The sequence below is a fragment of the Gobius niger genome (genome assembly GCF_951799975.1).
Source record: "Gobius niger genome assembly, chromosome: 11".
NCBI lineage: Eukaryota > Metazoa > Chordata > Actinopteri > Gobiiformes > Gobiidae > Gobius > Gobius niger.
In genome coordinates this window covers 25,449,313-25,475,368 of record NC_136862.1, presented here as the reverse complement: position 1 = coordinate 25,475,368, position 26,056 = coordinate 25,449,313, and the positions used below count along the sequence as shown (strand labels likewise).

The 26,056-nt window shown below is 41.5% G+C and overlaps 1 protein-coding gene across 1 annotated transcript in view; it reads right to left on the bottom strand.

Moving 5' to 3' along the window:
• Nucleotides 1-322: 322 nt before the first annotated feature.
• Nucleotides 323-26,056, bottom strand: part of gabrb2b (gamma-aminobutyric acid type A receptor subunit beta2b) — an 80,295-nt gene continuing 54,561 nt past the window's right edge. The window contains exons 6-10 of the mRNA XM_079565982.1: nt 14,350-14,487; nt 10,125-10,277; nt 5,174-5,418; nt 3,385-3,522; nt 323-1,919 (exon numbers count right to left, since the gene is read on the bottom strand). Coding sequence (XP_079422108.1) covers nt 1,575-1,919; nt 3,385-3,522; nt 5,174-5,418; nt 10,125-10,277; nt 14,350-14,487 — 1,019 coding nt within the window. The 3' untranslated portion in view covers nt 323-1,574. The remainder of the gene's footprint in view (nt 1,920-3,384; nt 3,523-5,173; nt 5,419-10,124; nt 10,278-14,349; nt 14,488-26,056) is intronic.

Here is a 26,056-nt window from a genome sequence, read left to right as displayed (position 1 = left end):
ACAGCCACACTCACTTCTTTCTGATTGAAAGAAAATGGGTCTGGGCCCAATACTTGAAGTGATGTATCTGAAGAAAGTCAACCGAGCCAATCAGAGCGGCTCCTCTAAGCGAGCGTCACTCTGTGCGTCTTCGTAGCTTTTTAAATGCTCTGCTCAGGCTGCTCGGACTAACGTGGGGCTAGATCAGCCACTGACACCTCTATAGATGTTTAACCTTGGCCCGACACCAACAAAAGGTCATTTTGTAATCCTCTATCCAGACCCATCCTTCAGGAGGTAGTAATTCAGACCAAAATGAGTACAGAGTATATGTAATTACTTGACTGATAGAATTCATTTTGTGAATACTGATTTTTGTTTTGTTTTCAGTATTATCTATAATTTGAACTATGAGGAAAATACTGTTTGGGATGTTTTACTCTATCTCAAGTACAAATACCTTGTTTACTTTTTTAAGAAAATGTACTTATACACAATATTAAAATTTTCCGAAATGCACCCGTTTACTGGACCTCACAAACTCGTGAAAATGCACTCTGTAAAACTGTCTATAGTTTATTCATGGAATGTGTGCCGAGATGTTTGTGACTGTAAGTTGAAGATTATCAGCGAGCACCAGGTTCTGAAGGTACAGCCTCTATGGCTTTAGGATCAACAGTGTGCAAAAGTTTTATAAAATCTACCCCCAGTCGAGAGACCAAGTAGAGTTCCAGGTAACTAAGACGGAATTATGACCACCAAAACAAGCCTTATTTCAGCCCCAGAAAAGGATATGCTCCAATATGTAACTTTCGATAATGATTTGTGCTTGTTTATGTGCCACACTTTTCAAAATAAAACCAACATTTACAAATTGTATAAAGTGCTATATTGGCTCAGTAGTGAGGGAATCCGCAGTTTCAGCTCGAAGTTATTATTCTTGTAGTACTTGTATTCACATCATCTTCAGTATATGTATTTACACAGTTGCTTAAGGAGGAGATATACTTTAAGAGTGATAGACCCCCCTTCATAATACCCTGTGTAAATGTGCTTTGGGCTAAATGTTTACATATTTAATAAATCACTTGTTACATTAAAGAGGCTACACAATTTGGAATGTATGTTTGTTCAAAATAAACGGTCAGTGATTTTTACACAGTCTGGAATCTACTACTGTAAACGGTGATTGGATAAAAAGTCAAGTGTAGGACAGTATATATATTTTTTTTGCGCTAGAACTATCAAAGACCTGACACAGTTTTTTTGTATTTTAGCCTCAGTCACAGTACTCAATATCACCCTTCGCGTTACTCCATGTAAACTTGGACCTAACGGACATTTTGGCAACAACTCATATCCAGAAAATACAACAACAACAAAAAGAAGAAGAAGAAACATATTAAAAAAAAGGAACTTAATGCACAAAATCAGAATCAACCAGGAACAGGCACCTTAATTGTTTGTAATCTGGTCTACAAGTATCCGGTAAATATGGTGGTTAAAATCCTGAATATTCAAAATGAAACAAGTAAAAAACAAACCAAAAAAAACACTACTTTATGTTTATATTTTCCCTATAAATGTCCCCCCGTTTAGTTGATGTAGTAAAGCCAGTAAACAATGTTGAAGAAGGAGAACATGGTGGGGAAGATCATCCGCGACCACTTATCGATAGAGTTTACGTCAGCTAAATCGGGGATGGTGATTTTGAGCTGGGACGCGCGCCTCCGTAGCCGGCTCTTTTTCGTCATGTGTCTGTCCAGCGCGTTGTGGCCGAAGTTGTGCCGCGCCAGGCCGGCCTTGCGGTACTGCAGCGTGGAGCTGTCGTAGGTCAGCATGGTGTTCCGCGGGTCGTTCAGCCCCAGCGCCAGCTCGGAGATGCCCATGTCGTTCTTCAGGTCCAGCGTGCTCAGCAGGATGTTCTCGTGGGGGTCCATCTGGAGGAGAGCGGAAACCGAACACAGATGTTGATGTATTTGTCAGTTATTCAATACTTGGTCACAGACAAGAACATATTTTGGTCCGGGGGTGCTGAGGGACAAGATTGCCAAGGCATTTTTTCCTGTACTTATGTCCTATTTATTAAAGAGGGGGTATTATGCTTTTTTCAATCACATAGCACCAGTCTATAGCACACTACAATGATGACGAAACCGTCTGTTGGTCTGTAAATGCAGTAAATTAAAATAACTGCCTTGTATAAAATTGCTCTCTCAAAATGGCTGTAGCGAATGTATTGAAATAGGCCTCTGTCTTTTTAAGAACCTCTGACTCTTTCCGACACGCCCCCTCCACACGCTGTCTGTGGCATCAGTGGGGAGGGGGTTCTGCTGAGGAGCAGTGGTTGGTTACTCGGCTAGTGACGAAAGGTCGGAGGCGCCTTCAGGAGGTGGAGGCGTTCCACGGAGGACTCAGGCAAACCTATCCCTAAAATGGCTGCCATCAGAGTTTTTACAGATTACTCAAAGATACGTGAATGTGCCAAGGCAACACTTCAGGCATGTTTTTAATGAGGGAATGACATAATAACATGATGTAAAGCTTGAAAAAGTCGATTTTGCATAATACCCCCCCTTTGATGTTGCCTGCAATGTGCAAACCATCCACCAGGGAGTGCACCCTCAGCACCCTGGGTTCCCTTCCTCACAACCTTTTTAACCCGCAAGCTACTTTTACTAGACTATGATGGCAGGGAGCTACCTATGCTTTGAAGAAGATTACTAGAGTTCAATCTCTACACAAACAAAGACAAAATGAATGTAAAATGCACATGAAGAAATGTGGAATGTCTTTGGGAGCTAAAAGTCTGGAAAGGTGACTGCATCGCTGGGTCTAAAACGTGAAGGCAGGTGCTTTTCAAGGGAAAAAAAACTAACTTCAGATTGTGTAAAAAAGAAGAGGACCTGGGGTATGAGGTAAACATGGACACGTCAACATGTTTCGATCCTCTCCCAGTCTTTGGGGGGCTACTTGATAAGGCTACGCTCCAGAGCTACAGATATCGCTAAACTTAGCTATCGTTTGAAGCCATGGTTCCCCTGGGGCAGAGTGACAGAAGCAAAGCCACCAGTCTGTGAACACAGCCCCCCAGTTATCAACATTCAAAAGGTGGGCAAAGAGTTCGTCAATGGTCAAAGAGTTACCACTGACCATTGAGTTAGATGTCGATGCCAAGTTGCACTTCACGTAAATGACCTAAACAAAGGACTACCCCAGGTCCAAACCATATTCTGAGACCAGAGCAAAGCCAGAATTAAATCAGGTCTACACAAGGCCTTAATCATCAAATTCAGGACTAAGCCAGGTGTTCTTCTGAGAGGTCAAAAACTCTTGCATTTTGTGCTCTCACGAGATTCGACAAAAGCCTAAAATGATTGTGAACAACTACTATTTCAGACTCACCCTGTTCTTCTGATCCAGGCCGATGGCTGCGTCGTCCATAAAGATAGGCTCCCACATCGAGTCGTGTCCGTCCAGATCCCTCTGCTTCATTCTGGCGTAAAGAGTGTCATCTCGGCCGACTACATTTCCCACAAGCCACTGCAAAGACATAACAGCACCATGACGGACGTGATCGGTGTTTCGGTCATGGCACCGCCCATCGAACTTTTCAAAACAAAGTTGGGTGGTACCATGACAAGTGAAACACCTCCTCCTCCTCCTGGACCAGTGTATACTCAGTCTGCTGCCAAACAAAGATCATGAGTGCTGACAAAGCCTCTTGAATGAGAGGAAAAAGGGCAGATGACGGCTTTAGAACCTTTGCCTTTATATTGGCAAGCTGGTGTACAACTGAAAGCTAACACAATAAAAAACTTTCTACACTATTTACGTTAATGTTTGCGCTTTATAATTTGGAGCATTTCAATTGTTACTTGCTCTATTTTTTCATCATTTCAGTGAGAAGAATTACTCTCTCTTGTACATAGTGTTCTACTTTGATATTCTTCTTAGCGCGAATTCCAACTGGGCCAGACTGACATTTTTCTGCAGAGGTCGTCACATCTCCATCCAAACCAGGATTTCGAAAATCCACAATTCTTCTTCGCTTGTAATTATTCTAACCTACATAGAAGGCTTCGTAAACTTTTACTGCATTGTGTACTGTACTTACGTCTTGTAAACAACGCGGTAATGAAAACAAAAGCTTTGTGGCGACTTACTAAGACATTGATTTATTATATCTTCAGAATGTTTAATTGTAATGACTTTTAATGTCAGAATTTTCACAGCAAAGTTCTATTAGTCGCACTATGCAGCCACTGACATGACATAGACTTTTCTATTTAAAGAGGGGGTTTTACGCTGGAAACAAAAATATCTTGTAGGTTCACATCTTGATTTCCATGAGATCTCCCTTAGAGCTCCTCCCGCTCCCATTCCCCCTCCTCCTGTTACCTTTGCTGTGCAGCTGTTTCAATAAGGAGTGAGAGAAAAAAGACCAACAAGTTATGAAAAGACAAAGTGACAAACAAATGACGAAAAAGTCATGAAAAAGTGACAAAAATGTGACGATAAAGTCATGAACAAAGCGACGACAAGTGACAAGAAAGTCATGAAAAAGACAAACCATTGGCAAGAATGTAACGAAAAAGTGATGAAAAAGTGACGAAAAAGTGACAAAAAAGTCATGAAAAAAGACAAACCATTGGCAAAAATGTAACGAGATGAAAAAGTGACAAAAAAGTCATGGAAAAGTGACAAAAAAGTCATGAAAAAAGCCAAAAAAGTGACAAAAATGTGATGAAAAAGTGGCAAAAGAGTGACGAAAAAATTATGAAAAAGTGACAAAAAAGTGACAAAAATGTGATGTGACGAAAACGTGGCAAAAAAGTGACGAAAAAGTGATTAAAAATTATATTTCGTAGGACCTCAGGAAGAGCTTTTTGGGAGCTTCTGCTGCAATGATTAGAATAGCCTTGTGGGAAGATTCAAAGATTACTCAAAGGTGCGCAAGTGGGTCTTAACACAGCTCCAGGTATGTTTTTGATGGGAGAACATTGAAACATGGTAAAAAGCTTTGAGAAGTTTTAGTTGATTATTTTGCATAATACTGTTACTTTCGAGAAAACTTTCTGAGAAAACAGAGGTACGATGTGGAACAAAACAAATAACTGCTTGGATTTAAGGGGGCACCTAATAGGAATACCTTCTCACTACGACTTAAACGAAACAACTAAAGTCCCCCGACCTTGTTTGGATCCATTCTGAGTTTCTCGTTGTTGGCGAGCGTGGACTTCTCCGCCGCTTTCTTCTGTCTCTGAGGCCCCCGGCCGAAGAAGATGTAGTTGACAAGCGCATACTCCAGCAGAGCGAGGAAGACGAAGACGAAGCAGCCCATCAGGTACATGTCGATGGCCTTGACGTAGGGGATTTTGGGGAGCGTTTCTCTCAGGTGAGTGTTGATGGTGGTCATGGTCAGCACAGTGGTGATACCTGTCGGAAAAGACACAAGAAAAGGCAATTGAAGTAGGTATTTTATTTTTGGTTCAAATAGTTTAGAGATGAATGGACATTTGTATTTGTGCAGTATTAGATTGGATGGGCAACAATCTTGTATTTTCTCTTTCAGCGCCACAGCAAAAACTTATTCCATCAAACTCACAAAAATATGATATTCAAAGTGATGTTTTTTTGAGACCGCGGGACAATTCCTCCCCTCCGACAGTGAGATCTCGGAGATCAAATCAATACCGCATCTAGATTTGATTAAGGCTGTCACGATCAATGAAACCAAGGACCCCACTCCTGTGATTTCAGATTTAGTTTTTTAGAAAAGATGAGTCGAAAATGAGCTGTGCCGGACAGCATGGGGAGATTTGAAATTCAAATGTCAGCCTTGGGCCTGGCCATTAGCGGGAACTCGTGCTGGGGAAAAAAGTTTTACACAGTTGATAGAAATCGAAGGGATAAGACAGGAAATTTGTGGATTTTAGCATCATAGAAACTATATGTTGACATTTTTCACTAAGTATGTTTTAATGTAATGAAATGCAGGATTTGTGGTAATAAATATAATATCATTTTCTTGGCAAAATGTTCTTTGTGGTTTAGTCATTTATACGTCAAGTATCACACATTTCATTAGAATTTCTCCAATTATCCGTAACTTGTGGTGAGAAATGATTTATTTGGCCACAGCTGCCCTGGGACTGACTTGACAGTAACGCGGCAGCCAATCGGTGCCAACAGCCCCAAGGACACAACGGCAGCCGAAATCCCAACCTTCCGGATTATATGGGAAAATGTTCAACCCCTGAGCCACTGCTGGTGTCTCTGGCCAGAAAACCACAGTTGCAACTTTCCCTGCCTCCGGGTCGGAGTCACCAATACACACTAATGGAAGAAGCTTTTTTGTCGCTTTTTGATTGCATTTTCCTCCTTGTTTTTGTCGCTATTTTGACACTTTTTTCAAGGAGTTTTTTAGATTCGGGTAATGCCAAACTGGAGAAAACCTGCTCTGTTCAGGTGCGGGTTAAGAGGTGAAATCAAGGCTCAAATGAAAGTCATCAGTTGCCCTGGTTGTGATTCTGTGTATAGGTATTATCCTGCAGCTGTAATAACACACAAAATGAGAAGCCCCATTGTGAAGCTTAACCCCACAACTCCCACCCACACCTGTATTATTATTATTACACATCCAACTGTACAGTAAACAGTCATTTCAAACAACAGTCACGGCAAACAATTAGCAAATGGGCCAGGCAGCTGTCACAAGGCTGTCAACGCTCAAAATAGGACTCAGGCAATTTCACACAAGCTGCTTCTCCCATATAGCCCCGCAACAAAGGATTTCGGCCTCTATTATGTTTTACAGTAATGACCAAAACCAGGTCAAGCTGAAGTGGCTCTGTGCAAAGAAAAGAGCTCTGCCAATAACAGTAGAAATAGAGCAGACAGTAACAGAAGTAGTAGCGATAGCATTGTAGATTGTAGACTGGGTTTCTTGAAGCATAGGCAAGTCACCAGCCACACTGGATTTAGCTTTTGTTGTGAACTTGATGAAGAAGAAGTGGATGTTTTTAAATTTCTAGTCGTATTTCTTGTTGCAAACATTTATTGGTGTTTATTTGATACCCCCAATTTTATAGGTTAAGGTTAAGAATGTAAAGAATGAATGTTTATGGCTGTCCGTGTTGGTTTTGTGCTTATGTTTTGTAACGAACTTAAAGTGAAAGTCTGTAAGTTTTACAAATATATAATAGACTGCTTATAAGTGACCGCCTGTGCCTGCAAAAATAATTAATCTAAAAAAATAAAGCTCCAGTGACCCTCCCTTTGCCGACCTAGCAACAAATCAGAATCCCCGGTGCCATCACTTTGACCAATGAGACGAGCTTTGACGTGAACCGGCCTGTCAGGTCCAATCGGGAGAGAAGGGGGGAGGGGCTTGATTGTTTACTTTTCGAAACTTCTATTTCTCTCTGGGTTTAAGGTTGTAATCTTACAAACTGCAACTTTAAACTCCAATCATCATGTCAAACTTTTATTCTCACACTTTTAACGCTACATGAGTTGTGTGGTCCTATGCATCTTTTATTTTCATTTTTTTTATTTTATTGTTTTTCCCCCACGTTTTTAAAGTATTTTATAGTATCAATTTATTTATGTTTTACTCTGTTTATTGACTTTCAATGTTTTAATTGTTTTAATTATTTATTGTTTCTGGTTAAATGATATTTTCATTTGTTGTGCAGCACTTTGGAAACTTTTTGTTTATGAAATGTGCTATAGAATTCAAGTTGGATTGGACTTCCGAAACGTTTTCCATTGGAGATAGGGCTAAAACAAATTATATTACCACTTCTTGTGCATAAAAAACATTTAACTAACCTTGTTCCTAACCCTATTTTACATGTTGTTGTTTTTTGGTGTGTTTTATAATAAACGTAAACTCATATAAGTCAGCCCATCCTGGACTGTAGGATCTGAACTTCCAACCTTCGAGTTTCAAGAACTCTATTCCTGTATTCTTTTACTTTCGTTTATTTAGTTCACTCTAAAAATAGCCCCCATCTTTCTCATGTTGAAACGATGATATAATTCTAAACACCGCTGGCACTGTGATTCTATTCGGGGGGGGTGTCCACAGTTGGGAAACCCCACTCATGCAAAAAACATTCTGGGCTAATACATTTTTACCCTAAAGCCCACAAACCAGGTCACGCCAAAGTTATCTATGACCAAACAGTTTAGCGACTCCACTGACCAGCCTCCATTATAACGCATTACTTTTCCCATCCAATCCCACGCATGCCTTAGCCCCCCACCCCCCCACCCCTTCCCACCGCCACGGCTCAATTCAATCAGGGAAATTGCCCTGTCGAATAAAGCCATGCACGAGTGGAGAGATATACTGTGGCGGCTGGAAAGAAGGCCCGAGATAAATATAGAGTAATGCAAACCATGCTGGTTTAATTTGTGGAAGGGTTTAGGCTATTTTTGCAATGGTTTGATGGATTTTTTTCTTACATGCTAATATCGCAGTGTCTAAAAATATGACGGCACATTTGAGGAACACAAGCGCGATTGGAATTTTGAGGTCAGTGTGTTTGAAAAAAGTTAGAGAGTATGCACCAATTAGACAATATGACAATATAAAACAATTATGATTTGTATTTTGTTTTATTACAACAGCATGAACTCATTATAGTAATAGGTGTAATTTCAATGCAACTAAATGAAAATTAAAAACATCATAATAATTTCCAATATTGTAATAGGGCCATTTAGTGCGTCCCTCACTTCTTCAAGCAGTTGGTCAACGTTTTTTTTTTTAACTTGATAAATGATAACCTGCACATAGAAAGCAGAGAAATGCCTTTAGCAATTTGAAATACAAATGTACACATTTTGTTCGACGTCGAATCCCGGACCTGTTCAAATTGAACGCTCTATCCCCATAAAAATGAATAGGGAAGCCAGGCCCAATACTTAACTATGGCGAGGCGCGTTTCATCCTTTTCATGGCAATTATATAATTTATTTTATCATTAACATATTTTTTTTTAAAGGGGGGGGGGGGGTATTTTGCAAAATCGACTTTTTCAAGCTTTACATCATTTTATTCTGTCATTCCCTCATTAAAAACATGCCTGAAGTGTTGCCTTGGCACATTCACGTATTTTTGAGTAATCTGTAAAAACTCTGATGGCGGTTTGCCTGAGTCCTCCTTGGAACGCCCCCACCTCCTGGAGACGCCTCCGACCTTTCGTCACCAGCCGAGTAACCAACCACTGCCCCTCAGCAGAACCCCCTCCCCACTGATGCCACAGACAGCGTGTGGAGGGGGCGTGTCAGAGGTTCTTAAAGAGACAGAGGCCTATTTCAAGACATTCACTACAGCCATTTTGAGAGAGCAATTTCATACAAGGCAGTTATTTTAATTTACTGCATTTACAGACCAACAGAAGGTTTGGTCATTATTGTAGTGTGATATAGACTGGTGCTATGTGATTGAAAAAAGAATAACACCCCCTCTTTAACATATTAGGTGCGCACTTTGTGATCTTGCCACTTCAGACTTTAAGCACATTTAAGTGGGAACTACGTGGGGTCGGAGATACACTTTGATATCTTTTGTTGTTATTTTATGTTAATGTTACGGAGGCAGTTAGTTAAGAAAATCATCTAGAACTGTTGATATAAACACGCCCGGGAAACCACTGGGAAACCAATGGCTCAGTGGAAAATATTCCCAATCGTTTCTACATGAGCACGACCCCAGGAATAAGGTAGACATGCGGTCGATGGGTGTTGACAACAGCTGAAAACATCTGGGTCGTTCATAAATTGCGATGTTTGATGGCTAACGCTAACGGCTAGATTAAATACACTGAGTAGGCTAACGGACTCTGAACGCTAAACGCCAATTCTCCTTTTTTATTTCTGTCGTTGGATGTGTGAGCCAATCTCCCAGCAGTTTTATTTCTGCAATGGGGGAAACATTTAGTATTCAGTCCGTCTGGAAGGCACTGTTTGAGATCTAATACTCAGCACACACCGGGTGAAAGGCAATTACTATTTTGATTGATGTCGGCGCACTTCTCCAAACAGTATCATTATTATTAACAGCGGCAATCCCCTTTGTTCAGCCACAGGTCCATTGCCGGGTCTCAGGAGTATCCGGACGTGGACTTTACCTAAGGCGACTCTGGCGGCCGAAGCGTCGTAGTTGATCCAAAAGGAGACCCAGGACAGGATGGTGATCAGGATGGAGGGCATGTACGTCTGCAGGATGAAGTAGCCGATGTTCCTCTTCAACTTGAAGCTCAGGGACAGACGAGGGTACGCCCCTGTATGGGGAAAGAGGAGAGAAAACATCGGCTGCAATCAGTGGATGTAGACTTACGGGGTGGCCGTCTTTGGCGTCAAGACCAAGTCAAGTCCTATGCCTTGAATATCAAGCCCTTTCTACAACAATTCGCAAATCTAATCAGATCTGTATCATATTTTCTCATATTATCATTTTTGAACAATTGCCCAGCCGTCCAGGTATCAAAGTTTATCCATTAGATAATCTGTTCATCACACCTCACTCATTAAGTCTATGGGCGGAAATAAAGTCGATTTAATTAATTGGCTAAACTGTTTGGGGATTACGCAGGGCAGTTGGGTGTAAGTTGCTTTACGGATTAAGCGATAAGACAGAGGTCTAAGAATGGTGGTAACTTTAGTTTATGATTGGCCCTCTGTGTGCTTTAGACTTTACATTTCACAATGTTTATATATACATACAAACTAAAATGACCACCCATTACTAATAATACTTCCTCAAAGCAGAGTCCAGCCTCTTTTATTGTGTGAAAATGTGTCTCTTTAAACATCCATAGCTTGCTCTATCATGTATTATTATCTACAGACAAATTATTCTCGACTGCGCGCACAGTGAACCTAATTTAATTGCACCATCTTCCCCCAGCGTAATTATCAGATGTGATTCCTAATTATTTTCAAGTGCACTGACTCATGAGTTGATGAACTACTCCAGATTTGTTTGATGCCAACGGAGCCATCTCCTCTGTGTGTCAATGGGATATTTTAGCGCAAAGAACAATGGCAGTCTCGCTAACAAGATGAATCTACTTTCAAGTGTCAGCAGTCTCTGTGTTTTCCTCCAAATCTATGTTTATGCGAGGTTTTCTCGGAGTCGTGATGGATTGTGAAGTGTGGGTTTTTTGCTTATGTCGAGTAAAATCTGAAAAACAGTGTCAGCGTACAGAGTGTTCTAGGGATTTTGTTTTGTTTGAAAAGCAGCAATTGGTCATTATTTCTAAATGAAAACGTGGGTATTGTTTTTTTGTTTTCATAAAATGCACACATTATAGTATTGCATAACTGTGGCTCAGTGATTAGCGCTTTTGTATCCAGAGGTCAGCAGTTTCAATATCGGGTCCGACTGTTGCACAGTGCTGTTGTGTCCAGGGGCAGGACATGAGTGATTGGTGCAGGCCGTTGGCGCAGATTGGAAGCCATGTTTCCGTCAGTCTACATCAGGGCAGCTGTAAATGGTAAAATGGTAAATGGACTCAACTTATATAGTGCTTTTCTACCTTGATCATGGCCCAAAGCGCTTTACAGTAAGAACCAGTCACCCATTCACTCTCTCATTCATGCGCCAATGTTCGCAGACACTGGAGGCAAGAAGTGGGAAGTGTCTTGCCTAAGGACACAACAATAGCGTGCATTTGCGGGAGCTGGGATTCGAACCCCCGACCTTCCGATCACCCATTTACTTGCAAAGTCCATTACAAAGCCATCACATTAAGACTATTTCCTTTGGCAATTACATCTTCCTACTTGTGCAAAACGATTGACTAAAACAGTGGTTCCCAAATAGTCTGGCAATACCCATGCTGCTGTGTGCACTCCAATCATTTCGAACTTCACAGCAGCCTGGGGACCATGGCCGAAATCTTCGTATGTATTTGGGGACCAATCACAGAACGAGGATGGATGGCAAAACGATGACGCATTATCTGACATACGGAAACTTGTACTTAACTTGTACTTACTTGTACTGACATAGATTTAGCTGGTGAAAGTTGTGTTTTTAAAGCAGTGCGAGCCAAAACAGATATCGGTTCAGTATCGGTTATTTATAGCCGATACCCAATATCGTAATTTTTCCAGTATTGGCTCTGATACCCAATACCAGCATCGCATCCCTAATTTGTCTTAACCTGTCCCAACCATGTCCCAACTTCCAGCCGTTCACACTTTGACAGTATTATCAGCTGTATCTTTCACAAGACTGTTGACTAAGGTAGCCATATCCCCTGGGGCCCCCTACAGCACGGGACCCTTGCCTGGTTTGTCTCCCCCAATGGAACGGCTCTGGCTTGAAGCAGAATACAACTTGGTCAGCCTTTCTGGAAAAGAATTACGTCAATTACCACCGCAAAAAGCACCTCCTCTGTCTTTCTCCCACTGACCATCTGTAGAAAAAAAAAAAAAAGAAGCTTATCGCTGATACAAGCAATAGCCACTCATTTTAATCCGAGAAATCCTCCCCTGTGGCAAGGTGGTGACATTGTCCATCCTTGGCTGGGATTTTTATTGGATAAAGGCTGAACACTTGGCGCTGATGATGCGTTTAGAGCGACCTGTGGGTCACACTCATCATATAAAAAAAAGAGCGTTTGTTAAAAGGGATTCCCCCGTCTTCCATATCAGCGGATGAGCTAATGAAACCCCGGCTCTCACAATGCAAGGACAAACGTATCCAGGCTTATATTCACGCATGGGTGGATACACACAGTTGCGGTGCATTCAAATAATGCATTTGTGTAATAAATAGGCTGAGGCGTTGCAGGCAGCTTTCAGATTATTGGTTGGCAATTTCCACAGCTGTTGAATCTGTGTTTTGCATTGATTCAATATACCCGATTTCTACGTATTGTACTCAGCAAATTGGTGGTTCCACTTGTACAATTGCGTGTGCGGCAAATTTATAAATATGTAGATGCAATGTAGATGAATATCACAATGAACCTGTTTAGGGTTTGATTTAAAGAGCGTCACGTGCCGCTTAGCGCATTGTGCGATTGTAAGTGCATGCTAATTTTATGGTAATGCAAAAGCGGGCCAGTTCAAATTGCCACATTATCCTCCGTGTTGCCGCAATGAAAATGAAATGGGTTGTGCCCAAAAGCAAAGATGATAATGGCCTCTTTTAATTAACATTACGGAAACAGCGATACATCATATTAAAATAAATGACAACACATTTGGAGGGAATATGATTTACAGAATAGAAATAAAAATGCGTCTCGCTCAGACGTTATAAGTGTGTGGGATGGCTGAGCACAAGTATCTCAAATGTGTCTACAAAATGACATATTCTACAAAGTTGTGTTCATATAATTAAACAACTAACAGATTACGACCATTGAGAGTGGATATAACACGATTAAGACTTTGACATTATATTTGAGCGCCTCAGCGTGGATATTTTACGTCAAGGACAAGACAGGGAGTGTAAGACTGGGCTGGTTGTGATTTTGAACTGGCTGCAGTGGAAATAACACGCCACAAAACTGTGAACACAAGCTTTCGCTTTCAGCTAACGGCTTAGTTGGAAATCAGTGGTGCCGTGATGAATACATTTTGAGCGTGATGATTGGCTTTAGAAATCAGGAGGACAGTTTTCTGATTGAAATGAACAAAGTGAACAGGATTAGGGGGCGACAGTGGTAGAGCTTGATTGGAAGGTTGGGGGCTTGAATCCCGCCATTTAAAGAAGCACATTGATACACACTGTTGTTGTCTCCTTGTGCAAGACACTTCACCCACGTTGCCTCCAGTGTCTGCGTACGTTGGTGTGTGAATGAGAGTGTGAATGGTTCCTGGTTCCTTGCTGTTCCTTGCTGTAAAGGGCCATACCGCCTTTGCTCTGCCTGATCCCGTCAGACCTTGGAAGCTAAGCAGGGAAGGGCCTGGCAGGACTTGGATGGGAGACCGTTTGGGAACACCAGAAAGCCTAGTGAATGTAGTGAGTGAGTGAGTGGTTGGTGGTGGTCGGAGGGGCCGTCTGGTTGCCTCGCTTCCGTCAGTCTACCCCAGGGCAGCTGTGGCTACAATAGTGGCGTACTACCACCGAGTATGGAGTGAATGAATAGTGCAATGTAAAGCGTCTTTGAGTAGGCGCTATATAAAACCAATTCCTTATTATTATTATTATTATTATTATTATTATTTGAGCGCTTTGAGAACCTAATGTAAGTAGAAAAGTGCTATATAAGTTGAGATCATTTACCATACACTTTTGGGCTCTAGATTGTTTGGTCAATGCCTTGGTGTGGGTCCTGCTTCTTGATTTCTGTAAAAGGCACACCGCTCGAGTGCCTTTATAGTGCAATGTATTACCTGTTGAGAAGACCACCTTCTTGGCGATGAGCTTGTGGTCCACGATGGAGAACTGCGGCAGCTCGATCCTGTCCACTCCGGTCACCGCGTTGTGGCCCCCTCTCCAGTAAAACTCAATGTCGTCCGTGGTGTAACCGTCTGACAGGGGACAGAGAGCGCAGAGTTACTCAGGCTTAATACTCTATATGTCTGTGATTATGGCCCAGCTGTACATGTGCATGGGGGAAGCTCATTAATCACTTAACATGATTGGGTCTGCATTTGCCACGTCTCCGCGGTGAGCCGTCATCTGGTTGACTCACTATTTAAAACATATGCATTAATATTGATGTCACACTATAACTGTGTGCATACATTCATGCTCTGTGGGATGTCCGCAGCTGTTCACTTTATCGTTTGCTGACCAACCCATTTAAGCCTATACTGCGCATACTCTACTCACATGGGTTAGTCAGTCCTGAAAAAGTTTGAACCTCGGTGCTGTAATAGTCCATCAGTGTGGGTAGCACTTACCTGGGTGCTTACCGGTCTCCCATTATAATGACATTAGTTTGAAATGAAATGCCCATGAACCCTTGACAATTTCTTCTCTTGTCTATAACAATAGCAACATGCTTTAATTCTTTATTCTTTTATTGGCTCACAGGCTTTATGAGATGGAACAGCTCGGGTTGAAAGGAGGTGAATAGAGTTCAGGACAGTGATGTCATATCGCTAGGCATGATGGGATTTGCAGCAATGATAAACGAATGGAGATTTAATAGGTAAACTACTGGAGTTATTATTTACATTAAAACACTTGAACACCACGGTGTGTGAGATGTATTTATCAGTAGTGACTCAGCAGCTAACAGAGTTGTTGGCTTTTCTCCGCCTTTCATGCTGTTTTTAGCTAATGTTAGTCTATAGAAAATGTACGCGAACAGTCCGAACCATGACGGATCTCCATGCTCACAGTGCAGTGGCAGTTGCAACACCCGCTCTATCGAGTCCCATAAATATAGCGTAAATTAGATCCATTATACAGTATAAACCATATCAATAAACTATTAAAGTGGAAATGACCCATTAGACTCAATTTTGCTATACAATTTAAGATTTTGCTTCAAATTGTACCCAGCTTTCTTTAGCTTGACCTGCATTTTTGTGATGTTTATAGTTTCACTCACTTACTGACAGGAAGTGACATATATAGATATAGACATATATAAACTGTTGCTGTGCCAACCATGTTTTGTTATAGTAGTTTTGGAGTAATTATAAAAAGTTTAGATTTTTTCTCTTTGTGTTCCCCCTCAACTGCTTTAAACATGACCATATATGGGCGATTCCAGAGACGGCGTCTGTATCTATGTAACTTAACCTCTATCTGTCACTTTATGTTGCTTAAAAATGCAAATAAAAATAACTTTTATTCCCAACTTTTCTCCATTAAAGTGATAGCCTGTAAGTTTGCAAAGTGAGGAGAGATATCCACCACCTTTAACCAGAAATCTACTCCTAGTTTGCAAAATGAGGAAAGCAGGAACAACATTTTCAAAAGTAAATGATTAAGCTCCTCCCCCTCCATCCTGACAGACCGGTTCACAGGAAAAGCTTGTTTCATTGGTCAAAGTTGTATCCTGGTGATTCTCATTAGCTACTGAAATCAGCAAAGGGAGGGACATTAGAAAAGGCATTATTATTTATTACCACTTTTGTTGCGTCAAACTTCAGGCCCAGGCGGTCAATTATTCACAATCTTTTAAATTTGCAAGACATTTAAACTTCACACTATCACTTTAAAATTGCTGTAAAAAGATAATTATTACTTACAACAGATGTTATCCATCTAAATAAGTCATATTTTCAAAAGCATTAAAACCTGCCATAGGCACTTTAATGAACGCTTTCCAGGAACTCAAAGGCCACCCCAACTGAAAGTGACCAAAGTTCAGATCGTGTTTTTGATCAAGTTTCGCATAACTGCACAGCCCCAACGCCCTGCCTTTTTTTTCCCCCACCATTACATTACACTACATGGTCATTCGCTCATGCACACAATTCCTCATACTGTACAGAAGTGCTAAACCGCCGAGGCGACGCCCAAGGAGTTCAGCGGCTGCCATGAGGGTTCCTCCAAGGCGCGCGGGGGTGCCTACATGCCTCACAATACGTCCATTATAGAAGACGTCTGGTCCAAGCAGCTACATTATTGAAGCAAGTTAAACATACAAGATTCCGCATGGCAACTTGGGGGAAGCCCGACATGCTGAATACATTGCCATTTGATAACATTTTGTCCTATGAGCCGCTAAATAATTAAGGCTAAAAGGAAGAATGAATAAAAAAACATGCAAGTATCCATTTGATTCACTTAAACCTGCAGTGGATGTGTAAAGGGAGGCATTAATATTAATCCAAAACCACAGTTGGCGCCTGCTTTCGCTCTCATTTTGGCCCGAATCAGCGGAGACACGGACAGTGGGCAAGGCGAATAAATGATTGACTAGAATGGCTCTGTAGTCGTGGCTGATGACAATCCGATTGAACTTGTCGAGAAAGGGGGGGTGGGGGGGGAATAGTGAAGGAAGTTGAAAGAAAGTACGAAATTTTTCAGAGCGTAAAAGTTGGTTGTATAATCCAGTGCCCGCAGTCAGGTCAGGGAGGTTGTTGTGCACAGAACAGAGCTGAAAGATTTAGGGGGGGGGGGGGGGGCAATAGCTAAACTTTCGGTGCATTTATGTTATCATATATTAAGTCTCCATGCACTTTAAGCAATACTTGTCGACAGAATAGATCTGCTTTCACCGAACCTGTACAGCCCTACACCCGTATCAGTGTGATATATGACAGGCTGCTCTAGGTATAGATGTGGTACAACGGTCACTCTTCTTGCCATAGGCTCTCAATGAACCCTGGTCCTTGAGTACAGAGACTGACCTGGAGAGTTTTTAAACCGTCATGCAGCAACAGGGAATAGCGGAGCGAGTCGGTGGTGGGTACAGCAGGAAGCGCGAATTAAACTCTGACATTACATCACGGCGAAGCGAAGGGAGCGCGCTGGACTGTGAGAAGTCAAGGCAGGCCATGCACTTTGTCTTTGTGATCTCCGTTATGTAATCCTCAATGCATGGGCCTGCAGCGTGAGGCAGCTTCAGTCCGTCACCCGCTCTGGCCGTCACGTTGTTTCTCCTGGAGGTCAACTCACGCCTTGGCCACGGTGGAAAAAGTAGCCGTATGTTTGTTGTTTGATTTTCCATTAAACCCTGCTAAGTATTCCCAAGGTATTTTAGTTCTCAAGGAAGTTTTAGTGTCAAGCCCCGCAGCGAGAAGCTCCTGGGTTCTAACAATGCTCTTTCCAACCTGAAGCGGGATACTAAGACTAAGAGTAAGCGATGGGTCCCCTAAAAAGACCTGACTTTGCCAAGAGAGCCAAACATTCAGTTGACATAGTAACACAGAGTCACCTACAAGACCCCGCAGTGTAGCGATGTTCAATACTCCCAAGTAAATGACAAAATGAAAAAGAAAAAATTCGGCCTGTGTTTGCAAATGCCCCAGACAACAACTCTTCCCTCCTCCTCCTACCACTCAGCGCTGGTTTCCGTCCGATTACCCCCGTTTCTTGCCTTGCGCCTTGCCCTCGTTCATTCATGCTGGTGACGTAGCCTGTACAGTCGTATTACGTAAGCGGACCTATACGCCCTACCCCCCCCCCCCCCCCCCCCCCCCCCCCTCCTCTTCATTAACACCACTGTAACCTACATGCTCCGTTCTCTTAAATCAGCCTCCCTCTTCCCGCCAGCGCTGACATTTCCTCACCCCATTAATACAAAACACATCTTCACTGTATTAATATTGAAGTTGGCTGAAGTGTCTGGTCAATTAATAGCATTTGGATGAATTGTATTTGGTGAGTGGACTTTTGACCTTTGTCGGAGTAACTGCGGGTTAAGCATTACTGTGTAAACCAAACAGTAGTTAAGTCCAACACTAGCTGCTAATTGAACTGAAGATAGATAGACATCTTCAGTTCAGATAGAATAGATAGATAGATAGATAGATAGATAGATAGATAGATAGATAGATAGATAGATAGATAGATAGATAGATAGATAGATAGATAGATAGATAGATAGATAGATAGATAGATAGATGCCACAAAGTATCAGCACAAAGTAGCAGCACAGAGACAAGCCTCAAGGCCAAGGCTTAGCACAACCACTAAGGGGGAAAAAAAGTGTTTGTGTTATCATTTATATTCTCTGGAAAAATATCTGAGAAAAAAACATACAAAACTCTTAAAAACAGCCATCAATATTTCTGAAACTCAACGGAGAGACTCATTAGCCAAAACTGCTGCACCTACTGCTAAAAACGTATTATTTACTAAAGTCGCTACTTCCAGGGTTAGCTTAGCTGCTGCGCCGTTAGGTAAATATTACTTTTATAGCAGTAGGTACAGCATTTTTGGCAAATGGGCCTGATAAATAAGTATGTTCAGTAACTCTTGGTTGCGTTTCAGAAATATTCATTGTGGTTTTAAAGAGTTTTTTGCAGTTTCTTGCACATCTGCGAACCCGGAAGTAGAGCTGTGACGTCACAACGTAACAAACGTATAGACGGCATCTCTGGCATCGCCCATATATGGTCATGTTTGAAACAGTTAAGAGGAAAACCAAGAGAAAAATCTTAACATTCTCCAATTATTCAAAAACTACCTTAACAAATGCATCATTATTGATATAGTTTTCTACTACATAAAGATATAAAGACATGGAGAGGAGCAAAGTGGTTCATCAGCCCATAAATACATAAATAACAGAGTGCTACATGCTAATGCTAGTTAGTGCTAGCTACGACTGCCGTTTTATCGCTACTACTGAACAATCTGCTGTGAAAAGATATCCATATGGACCCGATTTAGACTGAACTTTATTTGTATGATAAATAAGTTACAGTGCCTCTCGAAAGTATTCATACACCTTGAACTTTTGCACATTTTGTCATGTTTACAAGCCTAAACATAGTTTTTTATTTAGATTTTTTAACTGAACGTTCACACACAAGTAACCGACAACTGTGAAGTGAAAGCAAAATGATACATGATTCTGTTATTTTTCAAAAAATAGAAAAGTAAAAAGTGGGGCGCGCATAAGTATTCATACAGCATTTTCTAAGTGCATTAAATTGCCTTTATAACATTCCTAATGACTCCAGAATGTTCACACCTTGGCCTAACCATTAAATAGAGGCACCTGTGTGTAATCTACTCTCAGTATAATTTCAGCTGTTCTTTTAGGCCCTCAGAGCTGTGGTCGGAGTGTATCGGTCACTAAACAGCATCATGAAGGCCAAGGAGCAAACCCAAGGAGCAAACCAGAGAGGTCAGGGATAAAGCTGTGGAGAAGTTTAAAGGAGCGTTAAGTTACACAAAGATTTCCCAAGATTTAAACATCTCCCGGAGCAACTGTTCAATCCATCCTTCAGAAATGGAAAGAGTAAAGCACCACTGCCAACTTACTAAGACACAGTCGCCCATCTAAAATATTAGATCAAACAAGGAGAGCACTGGTAAGATATACAACCAAGTGCCCCAAGATAACTATGGAGGAGCTGTGAAGTCCTGCTGCTGAGCTGGGGGAATCTGTACATGGGACAACTATAAGTCGTATCTACACAAATCTGGCCTTCATGAACGAGTGGAAGAAGAAGGACATTATTGAAAGAGAACTGAGGCTGGGGCGGAGATTCACCTTCAGCAGGACAATGACCCGAAGCACAAAGCTAAATCTACAATGGAATGGTTCAATAAAAACATATTAATGTGTTAGAATGGCCCAGTCAAAGTCCTGACCTAAATCCTATTGAAAATCTGTGGAAAGATCTGAAAACTGCTGTTCACAAACGCTCTCCTTCTGATGTGACAGAGCTTGAGTTGTTTTGTAAAGATGAATGGGCTAAAATGTCAGTCTCTACATGTGCAAATCTTGTAGAGTCAGACCCAAAAGACTTGCTGCTGTTAGCAAAAGGGGGTCCCACAAAGTATTCATTCATGCTGTATGAATAGTTATGCACGTCCCACTTTTCACTTTTCTATTTTTTGAAAAATAACAGAATCATGTATCATTTTGCTTTCACTTCACAGTTGTTTGTTACTTGTGTGTGAACGTTCAATAAATAAAATAAAAATAAAATCTTTATGTTTAGGGTTGTAAACATGACAAAATGTGCAAAAGTTCAAGGTGTATGAATACTTTCGAGAGGCACTGTATATATATATATATTCCACCAGAAAACGGCTAAAAAGAGAGAAAATGGTGTTTCCCGAAAGATTCTGTTTTCCCACGGCCCCTTCTATGACGAGATGCCGTCTGTATAGATGGATGGATGGATGACAAAGTGCCAAAATGCTACACATATAGTAAAATGTTAAATATATGCAACAACATTAAATATAGCAGTCAGTTTAGTACAATCTTCACAAACTCTGGTTCAAATAAGACAATTAGAATAGACTCCTTTTTATAGCGCGTGGCGAGAATTACTTCTCGTCAAACATATGGCCCCTGCATAAACAGACAATTCACATCAAATGATCGGAACAACAGCCCACTTCCCACTTCCCTCTCGCTCCATCTCCACATCCTCTGCTGCTAAACGCGGCACAGATTAATTTTTGATTCCTCTCGGTTCAAAGTCACTTTCAAGTCATTCCCAATGTCCAATTAAAAAAAAAAATGGAAAAAAAAGACACTTCAGAGTTTGCAGCAGCACTCACAAATCTGCTGCTGACTTTGGAGCCCGGACAGGGGACTGCACATCTGAAGATAAGATAAATAAATAAACTGAAAGTATTTACACCCCGGAGGACGGTTGGTGCTTTCTAAAAATGTCCTCCGATGGGAAGAGATAAAGCGAGGAAGCCACTATGTCCATATGATGTGCGCCACTGGTGCAGAAAATATTTGGTGGAGACGCGACGATAATACGAGCAAAAGAGCCTTCACTTCCCCCTTACAAAGTGGACTGGCAGTGACAGCTTCCTCATGCAAGACCACTGGAATCAAAGAGGCCATTTGAAATGCACACTGTAGGTTCAGCAGTACAGTATAGCTAATGACATACTGTATCAACATATTTTTAGACCAGATTCATTAACTCTTAACCCCCGCCCTAACCGAGTGCCTTTTCTCCTCGTTTGAAAGCTAAGACCTACAAAAACTCATCGAAATTGATCTTTTTATATCGCTTTTTTTGTTTGGTTTTCATCACATTTTTGCCACATTTTCATCCCGTTTTGTCCCTTTTTTGTTGCTCTTTTGTGGCTTTTTTGTCACTTTAATGCCGTTTTTTTGTAGCGTTTTCTAGCGCTTTTTTGTCACGTTTTTGGTCTTTTATTGCGTTTTCGTCACACATTTTTTTTACTCTTCCCTCGCTTTTTTGTCATTTTTTTGTCACTCTTTTATTGCATTTCTATCCTCGTTTTCATCTCCTTTTTGTTTGCTATTTTGACACTTTTTTCAAGAAGCTTTTAGATTTGGGTAAACCCAAACGTGGTCCAGGTGAGGGTTAAAGGGACTATACAGAGTTTAAAAATGTTAAAATTATGTATTTTCCTGCCCGTACATGTTCCAGCAATGTCCTAATGTGTAGAATGAGCTCATACCTGTTGCTCATACCATACTTGCTTCGGGTCCGAAGTGCCGACATGCACGAGCTTAAAGGGAAATTTTAAGATTTTTGACATAGGGCCTCATTTCCTAGTTATCCAGAGTGTTGCTGATTTCTGGAGATGTTTTTTTTTGTAATTCAAGCAGTTCTTATATTTGAAGAGTTTCGTGGCGCTAGGCTAATGCAAGGCTTGCACATTTCTACGATATCAGCTACCCTGCATTAAAAACAGTCTTACGCACTCCACAGTTCACCTGAGGCAAATCACGTATAACGCCAAACTAGCGATACAAATGTCTGTCGATCGAGCATCATCAGCTTCGTGGTTGTATAAGCTACGCAGTGGCGGAGTGATCTGCTAGGCGGCCATACCGCCTTTGCTCTGCCCAATCCCGTCAGACCTTGGAAGCTAAGCAGGGAAGGGCCTGGTCCGTACTTGGATGGGAGACTGTTTGGGAACACCAGAAAGCCTAGCGAATGGAGTGAGTGAGTGAGTGTGTGGTGGTGGTCGGAGGGGCCGATGGCGCAGACTGGTTGCCTCGCTTCCGTCAGTCTACCCCAGGGCAGCTGTGGCTACAATAGTAGCTTACCACCACCGAGTATGGAGTGAATGAATAGTGCAATGTAAAGCGTCATTGAGTGTCCAGAAAAGCGCTATATAGAACTGATGCATTATTATTATTATTATTATTTAGAAAATAGTCCCTCAAAATGCGATCATTCATGTGATGCAAGGTCAGTTATATTCCAAAAATTATTCTATCGACACAAACATTTATATCGTTAGTCTGGCGTTATAAATGATTTGCCTCAGGTGCTCTGTGGAGTGCGTCAGACTGTTTTTAATGCATTGTAGCTGATACCTAGAAATGCCCTAGCCTAGCGCCACAAAACTCTTCAAATATAAGAACAGCACTCTGGATAACTAGGAAATGAGGCCCTATGTCAAAAATCCTGAAAAATCCCTTTAATATAGAAGGTGCAGTTACACATATGACCTGAGGTGGTAGTAGTGAGTATAACATGGCGAACTTGCATCTAGCCCCTTTAAGAGGTGTTAAAACCAGTGCTATTTACTTCTTATATCGTGGTTGTATCATATTGCTTGATAATTTTTGGGAAAACTTTGGAAACACACACTATTTTTAACCAAACTGGTTCCACGCAGCTTTCTATCTTCATTTCGTACAAAGACAATTACACCCAAGAGACTATTTAAAGTAAACTTTATCACAACAATAATGGCACGTCCCAATTCCACCAGGGGCTTTTATATTTTGGATATTGTTTTTTGCTATAATGAGATCTGCTCGGCATCTAATGAATTAGAATCATACAAAACAATGACTTTTTTTTTTTTCCTCGCAAACACCTTGAAAACTCAAAACACATAAAAAAAACTTTATCGGCACCGAGGCCTGCAAACACAAGTGGCCTTCCTCCCGTCATGATTTATAAAAAAAACAAAAAAAAACAATGCTGCACTTACTAGCATGTACAGTAGTAATGTTTTGGCATATTCAGCATGCTGTGCCCAAAAGAGTGGCAAACAGCTGCTCATAATAGTGACCCAGAACATCAGGGAGGTTCGCCCTTATGAATAAAACAGCCCCCTGAATGGTATTTCCCTGTGCATGAGGTAAATGTACATGTGGAAACCTGGGTTGGACATGCATTATGGAGAGGCACGTGTTGGTAGCGGCTAAACAAATACGAGGTGGCAGGTCTCGCCGTGCAAGGTTAATGCCCCATCTGTCCAGACTGAGGGAGAAGTCTCGGTTAACCTTACTTTATATTATTCACGTAGTACGATAAGGGGGGAAATGGGGGGGGGGGGGGGAACTCACTTGCAGTAAAAGCAGTCATTCATAAAGACGTTTTCTGTGACAACCACGGGTCAATTAAGGGCAGTGGGAAAAAAGCCGTGTGAGGTTACCACAAGATGTCACTAAAGCTCAAGCGCTAAAGAAATACAGGCAAGGTATTGTTATCGTGGGCTTGGGCTTCCTCAGGTGGGGATCAGGATCATTGGCTATTTAAATCCTATTTATTACATGCATTTAAAGGCGCATTATGTAACTTTTTATGTGGTAATAGAAGTTGATGTTTGTGCGTATTTTATGTCGTAGTGATCAGTATGGCGTCTTTACTTTTGATCACACGCACTAAACACGGCAAAAAAAGAACATTTCTTCAACCAGGAAATGATAAAGAGCTGTTTTTAGCACAACAAATATGATATTCTTGCGCATGAGGAAAATTCAAGAATCTGTCAGTAACCAACATTAACCTTATAGCCAATCCAAGATCACATTTACAAAATAAAAGAAGAGGGGGAAAAAGAAATAGGTTAATAATAAAAAAAAGTGTTGTGTGCTAATTGGATTTAAAGAAGTTGTATAAACTTGGTCTTTTGGGTGCTCTTCAGTGCAGGGATCCGTTTTAGCGGAAAAAAAATCAAACAAACTGAGGCACTCCATAAGTGGAGGTGATAAAAAGCCTTTATTTAAACATGGCTAGATGAGATAAAATTGCCAACGCGTTTCGGCTCTAGGCCTTCCTCAGGGCAAGCAATAAAAAGTGTTTATTAAATAAGCTGTAGGCCTAAGAAAGAAGGGTATACATTTACCACATAAAAAAAAAATAGTGTGTGGTAAAAAGAAGAATGTTGGGGTGACGCTGCAGAGACTCTGAACCATGATCTGAACCAGTGAAAAGCAGCTCCGTGGACCCAGCGCTGGAGCCGAGGGCAGGACTACGCGTCTTTCAGCCTGGGCAGAGCTTTCCTCCGAGAGGAAACAGGTGCGCGGAGAGCTGACAGCCGACCGGAACCTAACCAACCCGTCCGGACCGAACACAGCCCACGACGGGACAAGCTTTGATCATCCCCCTGAGGAGAGTGCGCGGTCAGCTGACCACAGGCGCGCCACTCCTGGGCCTTACGAACCCGTCCGGACCAAAGGAAGCTGTGGAGCTGTCAAAGGATTTGTTTGACACCCGGGCTACTCGCGTCACGGAATACGGTCCACAGACTCAGAGCTCAAACCAGCCACAACACGGAGCAGGGCCTCGCGAAGACCCAGGTGAGTCCACGGCAGCGGGTGTGAGGCGGGGAAGCCATCCACACAAAGTTTGCGCAACAGCGGTCTTTTGTTAAAAAAAGAAAATATATTTAAAAAAACACCATGAGTGTCTCTATGGCCCGCAGTCCAGGTTCTAGTGTCTCTGGTCCGGGCTCAGCCTCTGTGCTCGGCCCATGGCGTGGAGGAGCATGTCGATGCAGCGCAACATTGAATCAAGTCTGCCCATAAACTTTAAAGCTGTAGCCTTGTTTCATGTTTAAATCATCAATGAGGATTATTTGCAATGTGACAATGCGATTCACACACTGTGATGGAAAGTAAAGGCTCCACGCTGAAGACTCATACAGCCGCTGGGTCACTACACACATGTCAACTTTTTTTCCCCTGCATAAAGAGTTGCATAATGCACCTTTAAGTTGGCTGTTTTTCTGGTTTCAATGTGTTTTAAAACCAGTTTAGACCTAATACAGTCCAGTTAAGGTCTATTTTAGACCTGTTCTTCATGAAGTGGGACTTGATGTGAAAAAGGTCAAGGTCAGATTTAATCTTAGAGACATTTTACAGACAGCAGGAATTGGCTGAAGTGCTGTGAGTTATGAGCTATGAGTTTCTATTAAGGCCAGACACTGCAGGTGAATAGGAAAAAAAATGAAAACAATACATTTAGTGATATCAACTTGAAACTTCTGGTGTAGATTACTGACATAAATATGAGAAAAAGATGTATGGCAAGTTTTCTGTCATTTTATGTTTTATGCATAAAAATGGCCAAAATTGACTATATTTTCAGCAACAAAATCTAGATAATGGATTGACCCAGGTTTCAAATTATGGTTTTATTTTGTTTCTAAGATTTTTTTTGCTGAAATGAAATAAATAAATAAAAGTTTGCCTTTTTGTGTGCGTTCAAAGCTTAATAAATCGGGCTAGGAATCAGATATTAAAAAATCCCTCTGAAAATCCTTCAA